General features: G+C 35.3%; 1 protein-coding gene across 2 annotated transcripts in view; it reads right to left on the reverse strand.

Annotated features, from left to right (window-relative positions):
• The window catches only part of rdh8a (retinol dehydrogenase 8a), a 33103-nt gene extending 20777 nt beyond the window's left edge, over window positions 1–12326 (reverse strand). The window contains exon 1 of one of the 2 annotated variants that reach the window (XM_021469280.3): window positions 12006–12326. In XM_021469280.3, the coding sequence (XP_021324955.2) occupies window positions 12006–12114 (109 nt within the window). In that variant the 5' untranslated portion in view covers window positions 12115–12326. The remainder of the gene's footprint in view (window positions 1–12005) is intronic. The other variant, NM_200707.1, reaches the window with a different exon arrangement.
• Window positions 12327–16120: the final 3794 nt, after the last annotated feature.

Genomic DNA, 16120 nt, shown 5'->3' on the forward strand with positions numbered 1-16120 from the left:
GGGTTTGCCATTAATAGGTATATGTTTATTTTAGTTTGACTGGAATGAAAAAAAAATACAGTTTTAGGGGTAACGCATTACAAGTTACCCGAGTTACGTAATAGTAACAAGTAAATTAATGCATTACTTGAAAAAATAAAGTAATAATATTTGGGCTACTTTTTAAAAAAATGTGATTCAAGTGTGCAAGTGACTTTTTAGTTCAACTAATTAACTTTTAAAAAATAAAATTGCTGAATTAAAATGATCGTAGTCATGTTGAATCCCGCACGCAATGAGAGAATGCAGGAACAGAAAGAAAGGAAGATGGCATAAGAAGGAAAAGGAAGAGGAAGGAAAAAGGAAGAAGAAAAAAAAAAACCCCCTGCAAGTTCCGACTCAGCCAGGACAGAAAAAGTAATGCAAATGTATCTCCAAAGTAACGTAATGCATTATTTAAAATAAAAACTAACTAAGTAATATATATATACACGCGTGCACTCAGACAACGCGTGCAGTACAGCGCACCCGCTGAGTGACTCACTTCAGATTCATCAACACGCACGATCCAGGGCCAGCCTGTGGCATAGGCAGTATAGGCAAATGCTAAGGGCGCTGTACATCCAGGGGGGCGCCAGAAATGAGCGCGGTTAAGTTGGTTTTGTTTTCGATATTCCTGACACATTCAGTTATAGATGGCAATAACTAAAAAAACCTCTTACCCTAAAAAGATCTAAAGTGTGTTTCCTACAAAAAAAGACAAAGCTGGTTAAGTTTCACAGCTGTCTTTTTCTTTTTTTTTTTTTTGCTTGACATTACGACCACTGCTCTCTTTAACCACTCGCAATATGCGTTTAGCCGGGAGATCTATAAGCATATTACGAGGGCTTAAACGAAGCAGTGGTCATAATGTTGAGTGAAAAAAAGAAAAAGACAGCTGTGAAACATAACCAGCTTTGTCTTTTTTGTAGGAAACACAGTTTAGATCATTATAGGGTAAGAGGTTTTTGAATTATTGCCGTTTATCACTGAATGTGTCAGGAATATAAAAAAAACAAAACCAACTTAACTGCGCTGAGTTAGCGATACTTTGGTGATTCGAGCGTGTGTTTAAACAGACAAATACACTTAAAAATATGTAAACATGTCCCTTCTGCGTGTTTTATTTTATACACAACTAATTTTCTCTTAAATGAGCACAAACAGTTACTAAAGTAGTCAAATGTTTCATTACAGATCAGTGCATTCTTACATGAACACCTCTGTTATCAAACAAAACACAATGAGAGATTCATTTGCTGCTCTTCACTAAATAACTATAGTAACTTTGCAAATCAATTTGCAAATACAATTAAAAGTGAAGTAGATTTTATAGCTTTATTTAATTTCTGTATAGGCCATTGATTTTAATAGGCTAAACCTTTTATTTTATTGTCAATATTTTCTAAAGTTTGCTATGTATTATTTCATTTGAAGCTATTTGTTGTCCCATATTTTTTACATCCCAACGTTGACAGATTGCTTATTAATAAATAGCTATAGGGCTATCTGTTAGTTTTAACGTCACCTAATGTTATGGAAGGGCATAGATGTTATGGAAAATAGTAATATTAATGTAACTACCAACATCATTCCTTCAATAAGCAAATGTTTAAATGTTGGATCTATTCAGCAATGACGTTAATTCCATTGGCATATTTATCTGACGTTTTCCCAGTTTTAGTAGTTGATCAAACAGCTATTTAGTTTCTTATGACTAAATGTATCAGTGGAGTTTACTGCAATGTGGCGGGGCGCCACCTGAAATCTTGCCTAGGGTGCTAAATTGGTTAGGGCCGGGTCTGCACATAAGCAGCGATTTTGGATTACCAAAAGACTACCCGAGTCACAAAATGCGGAGGTTTTTCTTTCCGTTCGCCATCCGGTATAAGTAGTCCTTTATATTTTTATCCAATAATTGTCACGGGGCATGAACAATATGTTGCTGAATGAAAGTGAATTGCTGAACTTCAGTTAAAGTCCTAAAATTCAAATTCAAAAATTCAAATTGAAATTACATGAATCTTTTAAGGAAATGCTGGATAGCCTAGTGATGGAAGATTAAAATATATTGGGGGCTGACTCAACATGAATTCTGTTTTTTAAAAGGATGCAGAACATAAAAACATACAGACGCCCTTAACATCTCATCCGTCAACACACGAGAACAGTACAAACAATCACCAAACATACAAAATGAAGAGAGACAGGCTACTATCTCAGTGGCTACAGCGATAGTTGATCATCAGATGACGACTACGAGATTTTTTTTTTAAGGTGTCAGTGTTGGTATTGTTATTAGATATTGTGGGATCCTCTTCAAGGCTTTTGTGAACCCAGAAAAGAAAGATCTCTGTCCATAAAAGTATTCAGACTGTAGCCGGTAACAGCAAACATCAATTTGTTGCAGATCTGGTGGAACGATCAGTCCTTATATTTAGTTTTGATTTAGGGCTGCTGAGGTAGCACTATTTAAAATAAGAAAATACAGTTTAATCCCTGTGTTCATGTAATTTTGAAATGATAAAGCATTAGAGAGTGATAAAACAAAACAATGATATGTCCATCCAGAAAGTCTATAGTGGATCTTTTAGGCCCGATTGTACAGTCTAGCTATTGGATTCACGATATCATTTGTTGTGAGTGACCAAACAGGCAAACAATATGACAACCCAGCAGGCACACAACATCATAAGATGTTAATATTAGGTTAGATTTAGGTCATGACGTCAGGTGACAAAAAATCGATGTCTAGTCAACGTCTTAAGGACAACGTTGTTTTGATGTCCAATAGCGACATTTTTACAAATTACGTTGATATTTGGTTGATTTTAGGTTGTGTTGGAAAGTTGATAGATGTCATAGTGGTAATGTCCACACAATGTCAAGGTGTAACATGATTAGACGTTGATTTTTGGTTGTATTGGAAAGTGACCACAATCCAACATCTGATAGATGCCATAGTGGTAATGTCCATACAATGTCAAGGTGTAGCATGATTAGACGTTGATATTTGGTTGATTTTAGGTAGGACATTAATGTTAACCTGATGTTGGGTTCTGACGTCCACCCAATTTTATTTTCCAAACAAAATCCAACATCCCCATAAAAAAAATGGGGTACAACGTCAATATGACATCATGCTGATGTCCTGTGCCTGCAGGAAGGGGACAAAGATATGGCATGAAGATAAGATTCAGAAACAGAAAGAGACAAATTTGTCCTAATTTTCCTATAAACCAATAGCCTTTGTTTATAGACATTGTGAACATGTTCACAATAAGTAAGCTGAGAATCCAGACTGATTCTCAAATATTGATATTAGCTATATTGAAATATTTAATAGATATAGAAATATTGAATGTAGATACAATGGTTTTTGATTTGAAAAAAATGATGGGATTGGAAATGGATAATGTTTGCCTAGATGAGTAAAAGTACATACATTCTGTTTTCTTAACATTAATATTCAAATGATTGTCTTGCAGCCATTGATGTAAATGCTGAAGATCTGTATTTAATTTATTGTAAGTTGTGTCTGTTTGATCCAGACACAAAGTACAGTGTCATCAGCGTACAATAAAAAAACATGAATTATTTTACTGTATTCCATCATGGATAAAAGTGTTAACTAAATGCAGACACACATATTTAACTTGGACTTCAATGTTTACATAATAGTTTGCATTGGCTTACTTCAGCTATTAATTTGCTGTGTCTTTCTCTATGGCCCTATCTGACCTTGAGCATGTTGTGGCTTGACTGTCTTATCACATCCTCCACAGTGTCAAGCTCCATTCATTGTGCAGATTATCACAGTCTGTCAACAGTCTGCATCCATCATCAGTCACCGTGCAGCTGCTGCTGGAAAGAGCATGAGAGTGTAATGCATCTGTAAGGTGACGATGGAGACGCAGCTGCTAGCAGATCTGCATTCCTGACGTCTCGGGCTAGATTTCACTCGCATACTAAAGCTCTACTTGAAGAAATTAATTCTTACAACACACAAGCCCTGTGTGGCCAAACTAGGCCACAGAATAAATGCGTTTGCGAGAACAACCGCCTCATTGTTGATGCTGTTGTTTTAGAGTAAGACTTGAGGCAGATTAAACATTCTTGAATGAGCCACTCTCTCTTGTAATTGGATTTTTTTTCCCTTTGGCTTCTTTGAAGTTGGCATATATCACTGCTCCTCATTATGAGCAGAACCAATGAAATGTTTAATCTCAGAGGATTTTGTTTTCCACTGTTGCAATGCTCTGAAAATGAGAACAAAGTTCAAACCGGTTTCATTTAAAAGATGAGATAGAATAAACGAAATTTGGTAGATGGAAAAGCTACTATCATGAGAGTTTTATTTATGCATTTTATTTGTTAAAATCAGTTATTTATTTTATTATTATTATTAACAGCGTAGAGGCTGAAAAACAATATTATGAAACATATCAATTCAACCACCTCCTCTCCATTGTCTGTCACAACCATTGCAGGTCTTTCAGTCTCTGCTAATGAGCTGATGATCTGAATCAGGTGTGTTTGGTTAAGGAGACATGGAAATGTGCAGAGCTGGTAGTCATCCAGGAATGTGGTTGAGAAACACTGATGTAGACAAACAAATAAATAAATAAAAGTCTCATTCATTCATTAATTTTCTTGTCGACTTAGTCTCTTTATTAATCCGGGGTCGCCACAGTGGAATGAACCGCCAACTTATCCAGCACATTTTTATGCAGCGGATGCCCTTCCAGCCGCAACCCATCTCTGGGAAACATCCACACACACTCATTCACACACACACTCATACACTACAGACAATTTAGCCTACTCAATTCACCTGTACCGCATGTCTTTGGACTGTGGGGGAAACCGGAGCACCCGATAGAAACCCATGCGAACGCAGGGAGAACATGCAAACTCCACATAGAAACGCCAACTGAGCTAAGACTCGAATCAGCAACCCAGAGACCTTCTTACTGTGAGTCGACAGCACTACCTACTGCGCCACTTCGTCGCCACTAAACCTACTCATTAATGGTCATTTCACACTGGGCTTTAGGCCCCGTTTACACTAGTGCGTTTAAGTTTTAAAATGGCGTTTTAGATCAAAAAACGATCTGCGTCCACACTAGCATTTCACCTAGCGTTTCTGAACATATCTCCGTCCACACAACGCCACCAAAAACGTTTATCACGTGACCATTCATGCACTCTCTGCATGCACGTTCTAGTATAAACAGGAAGCATGTGTCTCGCTCGGCATTTGGTTATTGTTGGTCAACAAACGCCGGTTGAACAATGAAAGCGATGGTAAAGAAAGCAGGGGAGGTATTTTTGTGGACAGACGACGAGGTCGAGTTATTACTAAACGTAACAAATGAATAACTGCACAATGGCACCTAAAACAGACAATAGTGCAAACAACGCTCCCATTTCTATGTCCATGTTGTTGTTTACAGTGAAGGCTGGTCTGCTGTCTTCTGGTAGCATTAAAGCCATGTGTTATAGTCATGTGATAGGGGCTTGACGAATAAGGGAAGGATACACAATGACACCAAAGCCTCAATCAGGTATCAAATCTCAGCAGCCCCGTCTTCGTTTTCAGATGTCTATGTTTTCCCCCATCCACACTGAGACGGAGCAGCAGCATTTTTGAATGAAAACGGGATCTCCAGGGTTTCCAAAATGCTCCGTTTTTGGTATTTGAAAACTCCGGCGTAGTGTGGACGGATTGCGTAACTTTAGCAAAACTTATGCGTTTTCAAACTAAAACGCATTAGTGTAAACGAGGCCTTGGTGTCAACCTTTTTTACGAAGGGCATGTCTGAAGTTGTGGCTAATGGGATCGTCAAAGCCTCAACAGTCAAAGAAATTAGAGTGCAATTGGCTACTCTCTGAGCTGGGGTATTTGCATAAAGCGATCTGATTGGCTGATGCATCCCTTGACGCTTGAAAAGTTAAGAAATTCACAACCTTTGCAGCGAACAACGCCGATGAAATGGCACAGACGAATCCACAACTCACTTTGGCAATGCTTGACATCATTCATTCAAAGTGAATGGAAAGCGTTAACACTGACACCCCATGTGAATTTGGCATAGGGGATATGTAACCAAAAATGAAAAGGGAAAGTTTAAAAACTGTATGATTGTCTTTCCTTCTCGAAAATGTAACAAGATATTTTGAAATATGTTAGCAATTACTTTGTTTACATTAGCCCTTGACGTACCTATAGTAGTTTATCAAAGAATCTCAAACAGGTTTGGAGGGTGACTAAACAATAACAGAATCTGTATTATGGGGTGAACTCTGCCCCTTTAAGTAAAATTAAAAGGCAATTTGACTTTGTATATCAATAGTAAAGACCATATTATAGGTCAAGCTTCATTTCCCAATCCATCCAGGCCCTATAAATCTCGAAGACCCCTTGTGTGAAGCATTTGATCGACATTAATGAGTCTTTGGATGAAGCCGAGTAGGAGATAACAAACCTTCAATGGTTTCACCCTGCTCAGTGTGCAGATGAAGTCTTCAGACGACCCTTGCTTTAGAGCCCTCACTTGTACAGGTCTCAAACTTTGTCCCTCTCCCAACACTCATTCCAGTGTGTGAACTATGGGCGCATTAGACACGGCACTAAACCAGGGCAGCGGTCTACAATTCACAGCAATAAAGGGAGCTTTGTACTGGAGAAGTCACTTGAAAGAGAACTGGCAGTCTCTTTATGATCTCCGCCTGGCAAGCTGTATCCTTGCGGAGCCGTACCCTGGAAACTGCGCTTTCACATGATAATAAAGAGCCTTTGGGTTCTACTGGAGGAAAGTGAACGTATGAGGGTCGTTCCACGAAATCTGGGCCTTCTGCGTCCATAAGAAATAGTCAGACATGGAAGTTTTTGACATCATAAAGTGAATTAAACACTATTTAAAATAATTAAATGGTAGGATGGCAGACACACAACATCATAGCACACTAATATTAGGTTAGATTTAGGTCACTAGCATCTTAGGACAATGTTATTTTGACGTTGATATTTTGTTGATATTAGGTTGTGTTGGAAAGTGACCAAAATCCAACATCGAGCCAACATCTTAAACCAACGTCATATTGATGTCAAATACTGACATTTATTCCTCAGGTATGGCAAAAAAAATAAAAATAATAAAAAATCCAACGTCTGATAGACGTCATATTGGAACGTAAACACAACGTCAAGCTGTAACATTATTAGACGTTGATATTTTGTTGTTTGTAGGTCATGCTGGAAAGTTACCAAAATGCAACAACTGTTTGACCTTAGACACTGACGTCAACCTGACGTTGGTTTCTGACTTCAGGCTGATTTTCATTTCCAGACAAAATGCAACATCCCACAACGTTGGGGTACAACGTTTATTTGATGTCATGTTGACATCCTGTGCCTGCTGGGATGTCAGTCCATTTCTATCATTTTTCCTTACCAGGACTTGTAATTTGCAAATCGAAGGCAAAATGTTAAAATTATTACATAAACAATGTTTTTGGCATACATATATAAATTTTTCTTTTTTTTATTGAGCTCATAATTTTATTAGTGTCCTCTGATTTCATTTTACCATATTACCATATTGCCATATTACCATTACAAAAAACTGTAATGACAATAGTGACATCACCTTCATAAAGTTGCATCATCTCTCAAACAGTATTCTAACAGTTAAACACATGTGGGCCTCTCTCCGTTTTGTAATGTTGTTTTTGATGATTTATGAGTCTGACTTAGGGGTATGGGGGGTATCATGCAATGTCAATACTGTTAATAGTTTTTAAAATCGAAATGTAAACAACTGTTTATTTACTTTTATGTAATTCATCACAGACTCTGGAAATGAAGGCTTCAGCCTACATTTTAGTGAAACCACAAAAACTTATTTTAACATACTATTGACTCCACATCCCGCTCTCCCTTGTGAAGCTAATAAGGAAGTAACTGAAACTGCAATTCATCAAAATTCCACTAGGCCAAAATAGAGCACATTTCTATTGACCCCAATGATAAAATGGCCAACTTTATAGCAGAATGAACGGGGTTTACCGGTTGGTACAAAAAATGATTATGGTGTATATAGCTATTATTACTTTAGCTAATTTTTTTCTATAACTCATCCATTTTTTTATCAATATTTTTTTCCATCATTTGTTTATATATATATATATATATATATATATATATATTATAATGTATTTATAAAATTTTTTAAGCAATACAGATACAACAACAAGCAAGTGAACAGAACATGGGGAGAAAGAAAAGAAAAAGAAAAAAAAGGGGGGATTGGGCATTAATTAAAGTAGCGATATTGCATATTCATGCACCACAAACCTTTACAAGATCTGACCTTGTTAAATCAACCCTCTGATGATTATGGAGGTTATGTTTAAACCCATATGTAACAAAAATGGATCATTTGTTTATATTAAGTTATATTAAATCTGCATATTTAAGTGCGGGGCCACTTGAGTGACAGCTAGGTCTCGCTACTTGCCGCCATGTCATTCCAACTAATTAGCAGCTGATCTTTTACTTTGTTTTATGTGTTTTATGTGACTTTACACTGTAAATTGCCTTTTGGAATTATTTCTTTCACTTATCATATAATATGGCATGCTGTGTGCACTTAATTATGCTCACAAACCATTTACCCGGCCTCCATTTCCCAGGGGCCTCATCTATCAACGCTGCGTACGCACAAAAACTTTGCGTACGGCAGATTTCAGGCTCACGTTTGGATTTACTAACGATGAAATGAACGTGAGAATGTGCGTTGGTCCACGCCAACTTCATGTCTGCCGTACGTGCATTTCTTGTGTGTTTGTTTTATTTCCATTGGCATTTCCTAGAGGCAATCATGTTAAATTGCACACTACAAAATATCTTTGAGCTGTGCAATGGCAGCTGTATAAGATGGGATCATCTGCATGTCTAGCAGGTATATAAGGTTTCCATGCCATGCAGTTGACCAGCCAAACATTAAAGCGCAACTTGCAGCGATCGCCGGTTTTCCCGATGTAATCGGAGTGATTACTGCATGCACATTGCTATGAAGGCGCCATCTGAAGAGGAATTTGCATAGGCTACATGAATCGGAAATATTTCCATTCAATACATGGGCAAAAAATATGTGATGCACAAATGTGCTTAACATAACACACACTTATTAATGATTCCTACTTGTCTTCCTCGTGATGAAGAGTAGGCAAAATCTGATATCTAATGGGGGAAAAAAAAAAAAAGTTCATCAGACGCTGGATTCGAAACGAGTTCATGAATGATAGCGTCAAAACATGTTGCCATGCGTTTTAAGAGCTATGCCACTTGTGCCGCTAATATCCGCTTGACTTTCACTTAATTACCTTATTCCAACGGAGTGTCCAACGAGACCCCACAACCAGCGTCAGCTCTCCCACTGTTTTTTTCTTTGGTTATTAATTACGGAGGACAAACTTGCAAATAACACAGTTTTTCTCCAGTCTACCTCTGATAGGCGCACCTCCAATTCACATTCTATTCGAAGTTTCTCATTTTGCTTGCTTTTGCCATTGCTTCTTCGTTTGGTTTTGCCAAAGTAGAGTCATTAGCATATTCATAAGGGGGAGGAGGCAGGGAGGAGTTTTGCGCTCGTTCACGTGCGCTCAGTTTCACGTTCATTTGGATGTACAAAGAGAATATGCGTGGGATTTGGGTTTCATACATTTGATTTTTTTACTGCGTACACACATTTACAGCTTTGTGCGTACGCAATGTTTTAGCATGATTTCAACGTCAAATATCATATCTGTAAATGTATTTGTTTTATTTATATCATTTATAATTTTATTTTTGAGTTTGACTACACTCCAGAAATTGACAGATTGATTAGCTGTAGGCTACATGACTGTTATGGCTGGATTTTTATAAATAGCCTTTCATTTACTAACACAGACTATATTTGAAGTATTTGAAAGTAATTCACGTTTTCCTTCTGTAGAAAAGCATCATAAGAACAATGCTTAGTAGCAGTACTGTATTACAACAGTGTTTTTAAAAGTCTAAACACTTTATTGATTTAGTAAACAACCAATTAAGTGAACATGCAAATGGTGGATCCGTGTGAACGGCTGCGCAGATGTGCAAATCTACATTTGTGGATTGACAGTTTGGGCTACTTATCAGAATTATGGGAATTATCGGCTCGACAAATTTGAATTGGACAAGCATTTGTTAGTCTTATATCTTACCCAGAAAATAAAATACATATAAATACATTTAGATCATTTACTTTAATCATTACTATTTGAATTTAAAGAGACTTTCAACCAGCACAACTAAAAATGTTTCTAAAGACAATCACCTACTGCATCTTTAAACAAAATAAAAAATATTAAATAAAATTGTAATAAACTGGAGAAATCAAGAGAAACATATATGATTTTTTTTATTTCAAAAATATCCAATTTAGCAGGAATTTTGCAGTTTGTAAATTTAATTGTATTGTCTTTCTATTGTTAGAGGGATTAGGTGACCAAGCTTGTTTTTTAAATGAATATAACTATGTAATAAAACCCATTAAAAATTTTTTTTTAAATAAATAAATAAATAAATAAATAATAAATAAATAGAATAAATAAATAGTTTTGTTTAAATTTACCGAAATATATTTGCTCACACTGTATGTTATAATAATTGAGTGCATGTTGTCATAATTGAGCATACCTAATTTTGAAAATAAATTTAAAAATTGGATTTCTATCCATTTCCAAGTGAATATAGGCAGTTTTTTTTTTTTCTGGTGCAGTTTTTGAACCGTTATCGAATGTTATTTCGTTATATAAGCTCAGATTTGGCTTCAGTACTGACTTATCTAATGTAAATGCACAAATATAATATTGCATAGCTTCCTATTAAAATATGAATTGAAAATAATGATTTGTGAGGGGTATACTTATATATGCTGAGCACTGTATGTATTTATATGAAAAAAAATAATTTATATATATTATTCACAGTATGTCATATTTTTTCTTCTGGAGAAAGTCTTATTTGTTTTATTTCAGCTAGAATAAAAGCAGTTTTAAACTTTTTTAAAAATCATTTTAAGGTAAAAATTATTAGCCCCTTTAAGCTGTATTTTTTTCGATAGTCTACAGAACAAACCATTGTTATACAATAAGTATAATAAGTTAACCTAATTAATCCCTTAAATGTCACTTTAAGCTGTATAGAAGTGTCCTGAAAAATATTAAGTGTTATTATAAATAGTTATTAAAACTATTACGTTAAGAAATGTGTTAAAAAATATTTTCTCTGTTAAACAAAAATTAAAAAAATAAAATGGAAAAAATAAACGGGGACTAATAATTCAATATAATATATTATATATATTGTTTCAATTTCCCAGAGATGGGTTGCGGCTGGAAGGGCATCCGCTGCGTACAATTTTGCTGGATAAATTGGCAAATTATTCCGCTGTGGCGACTCCGGATTAATAAAGGGCCTAAGCCGTCAAGAAAATGAATGAATGAATGAATAAATATAGTTTAAAATTATGACTTTGCTGAAAAGAGTGACAAAAATAGGCTACTCATTTGAAAAAAAAACGCCAGTAGCCTATATAGTATAATAAAACTATATTTAATTGCATATATAAAACTACAGTAATGCCTGTGTCTAATTAAAATAAGTAAATTATAGTCTTTCTTTAATAAACAGCCCATCAAGAAAACATATATTAACCTTTTGACATTACAAATTTGAAAGCAACCTGCTTAGTGGAGTGACTTACCAAGAAGTAGGCTATGTTAACCCATACTTACAGTAGCTATACAGCGTGTTATGCAATGAAAAGAGCATAACTTATATAAAACATATGTAAACTTCTAGAACACTTTAGAACGTTAATATGTATTCTAAAAGAACAATCAGAGCGTTCTACAGGCGCTGAAGGAATGAGAGCGCAGATGAGCGCGTTTACCATGGTAGCGCTTCTGCTCGTCTCTGGCCAGCAGCACGGCGATCCGCAGTCCGATCCCAGAGGAGCAGCCGGTGATCAGCACCACTTTCTGCCCGCCGCCGCTCGCCATGCCCACTCCTGTCTGCGTCCACTGCGAGCTGCTCCAACGGCGGACTTTTAAAACTTAAAGCGGATCATGCAAGTCGGTGCTCATGTGAGCGGGTTATGCGGTCACATGGCAGGCAGAATCGATTAGTAGTTGAAGGAAGACGTAAACACGCATGCTTGCTTGGGTGAGCATCAGCCTTTACTGTACTGCTTTGAAAAACAACAGATTAATGCGTTGTGAGCTGTGGGTGCAAAGGGGAGAGAGGTGTGTGTGTGTTTGGGGAAGGGGCGGGGGGTCTCGAGGCGAGGAAAAATAAATACAGCAGTGAAACAACAAACAATAACGAGTAAACAGGTTCAATTAATTGAGTGTTAATAGTTAATTACCTCTGAGGTTTCACGCCTTGAGGTCTGTTAGTTCAGTGTGATGAAGGAACGTGTTTTTATTTTAGAATGCTGCTGGGGTTGTGTAAATAGAGTAAACCAGGATTTACATAGATATTATTATATTATATTATATTATATTATATTATATTATATTATATTATATTATATTATATTATAATTTGTATCTTTACATGTACAAATCAAGAGTGACAAATCAAAACAAAAACAATTGGCTAATTTTCAATAGAAATATACAAATAATAATATAATATACTATACTATAATATAATATAATATAATATAATACCTCTGTTAAATACTGATTTACTCCCTATACTGAATTTGAATATTATTATTAGTGTTATTATGAATGTTATTCTTTTTTTTTGTTTGTTTGTTTGACATTGTACCTTAGCTCTACAAGTTGACTCATACTCGTATGACGACTTTTTTTGTTGTTATTATTATTTCATGTCATTACCTGAGACTATATGTTAGGTATCCTACATTGTTTACAGTCACACTATTAGGCTACAATATTTGCATGCTTAGTAATTACATTAATCTGTGCTGCCACCTGCTGGTTAATCGATGTAGCTACAGCAAACGCAGCTTTATGAGCACGCTCATTGAAGTGTGTGACTCTGGTGTGACCACATAAAAAATTGTCTTTGATGGTTAAAAATGAGTAGAGATGGTACACACATCCTTTATTTAAGTAGAGGTATAGATACTCATGTTGCTGGAGTACTGACTACACTTCAAGTAAGTAGTTAAAGAAGTACGGCCTGAAATATGTACTTAAGTAAAAATAATTCTATGGCTGTTTTAGTTTCACAGTAACTACACTGCACATCATGTAAACCAGGGGTGTCCAAACTTTTTGGGCCGAGGGCCAGATGCAAAAAAACAAACGTTGTCGCGGGCCAAATTTTACATACATCACACAGACACGCATATATATATATATATATATATATATATATATATATAATATATATATATATATATATATATAAATACAGTTGAAGTCAGAATTGTTAGCCCCCCTAAATTATTAGCCCCCGTTTATTTTTTCCCCAATTTCTGTTTAACGGAGAGAAGATTTTTTTCCACACATTTCTAAACATATTAGTTTTAGTAACTCATTTATAATAACTGATTTATTTTATCTTTGCCATGATGACAGTAAATAATATTTGACTAGATATTTTTAAGACACTTCTATGTAGCTTAAAGTGACATTTAAAGGCTTAACTAGGTTAAGCAAGTTAACTTGTTAAGTTAAGGTAATTAGGCAAGTTATTTTATAACAATGGTTTGTTCTGAAGACTTAAGGGGCTAATAATTTTGACCTTAAAATGGTTCATAAAAAAAATTTAAACTGCTTTTTATTCTAGCCGAAATAAAACAAAAGTCTTTCTCCAAAAGAAAAAATATTATCAGACATACTGTAAAAATGTCCTTGCTCTGTTAAACATCATTTGGGAAATATTTAAAAAAGAAGAAATAAATCAAAGAGGGGCTAATAATTCAGACTTCAACTGTGTGTAGATAGATAGATAGATAGATAGATAGATAGATAGATAGATAGATAGATAGATAGATAGATAGATAGATAGATAGATAGATAGACAGACAGACAGACAGAGAGACAGACAGACAGACAGACAGACAGACAGACAGACAGGCAGTCAGACAGACAGACAGACAGACAGGCAGTCAGATAGATAGATCATAACAAGAACTGCTGCTTAATTGAATGCATGTAATAGCGACACCCGGTGGTTATTTTTTGAATTACGTTCATTTTTGTATAGCGGGCCAGATTCTATTGATATTTATAAAAAGCCTCGCGGGCCGCCAAAAAACTGATTGCGGGCCGCAGATGGCCCGCGGGCCGTAGTTTGGACATGCCTGATGTAAACATCTATTTTCAGCAGCAAATTAGCCAATTAGCATCGGTTAACAGTATTGTTCAACAACGATACTCAAATAGTTGCCCTTTGTGTATCGTAACCTAAAATGTAACTATATGACTGTAAAAACAACAGCTGCTATAATGGTTCAGATATTCTAAAACGTAATTCATTTGGCTGCCTGTATTTTCATAATTAGGCGTAATAAATGTCTCAAATTTAACACTTCATTTTCTCTAAAACATATTTCATTTTTTTCTTTCAATAAAATAAAAACTTAAAAATGCATTTAAATTGCGCAATGACAAGAAATAATATAGATCACACCACCAAACACATGAAAGCGAAAGTAACGAGCCGTTTTTTTAAATGTAAGGAGCAGAAAGTACAGATATTTATTTAAAAATGTCAGAAAAATAAACAGTGGAAGTACCAGAAGAAGCTACTTAAGTACACTAAAAATGTATTTGTACTTCGATACTTCCCTTTTCTCCAAATTGGATGTTAAAAGGCAAATCAATATTTTATTTTATTGTTTTATTTTCAGATTAAGGGTTTCCAAAATTGGGGTCCGAGAACCTGCAGAATCGGCAAGGGAGTGTAATTAGTTTAGATTGTATTGCTAATGACAACCAATAGATTGCTTTATCTGATAAAAAATGTAAATAATTAAATAAAGTCTAAGATTATTATTTTTTTTGTATAAATATTATTTTCTTTATAAAGATTTATACATTAGTGGTGGAAAGAATACTGAAAAATCATACTAAAGTGCTTGCCTAAAAATGTGCAAGAAGAGTAAAAGTATCTGTTGTATTACTCAAGACATGAGTAAACGTAACATTCTGTAGTGCATTTAGTTATTGTCCAGCAGGCAACCAATGTTAAAAGACGTTAATGTGAAGTTAAGATTTACTGTTGGTTGTGACGTCATGTCACCAAAATTCATTGTTTAGCTTATTTTGATCTCCAATAACGACGTCAAATGATGTTGACATTTGCTTGATTTTAGATTGAGTTGGAAAGTGACCAAAATCCAATGTCAAGCCAACATCTAAAACCAACGTTATAATAATATCAAATGCTGACATTTAATCGGTAGGTATGGCAACCAAAATCCAACGTCTGATAGACATCATGTTGACGTCTAGTGCCCGCTGGGTGTTTAAGGCCATTTCGGTCATCATAGAGTAAACATGCTTCATTTTCTCATTATAGTGAATGCATCTAAACAGTCTCTGGGTCAATGTGTCTAAAGATTCTTTTAATGCTTCCAAACAGTTTGCTGCAATTATAAATTGCACATGTCTTGAGGTAGTTCATTATGATGCGATTTACCTTCTATGTGTGATTTGATTGGACAGGAATCACAGGACTTACTTGTTTAATCCTCATAGACAGGAAAAATAAAGTAGTGACTGCAGGTTGAAGGAAAATAGCGGAGTAAAAGTACCGATACTACACTAAAAATGTACTCAAGGGAAAGTAAAAGTGTACACATTTATAAAACTACATTTTACAATTACTTTTCAAATCACAAGTCTTTTTTTAAGGCTAGAATAAAAGCAATTTTTATGTTTTTAAAAACCCTTTTAAGGTCAAAATTATTAGGCCCTTTAAGCTAGATTTTTTTTCCGATAGTCTACAGAACAAACCATCGTTATACAATAACTTGCATAGTTACTCTAACCTGCCTAGTTAACCTAATGAACCTAGTTAATC

Source organism: Danio rerio, chromosome 3 (assembly GCF_049306965.1).
Source record: "Danio rerio strain Tuebingen ecotype United States chromosome 3, GRCz12tu, whole genome shotgun sequence".
Taxonomy (NCBI): Eukaryota; Metazoa; Chordata; class Actinopteri; order Cypriniformes; family Danionidae; genus Danio; species Danio rerio.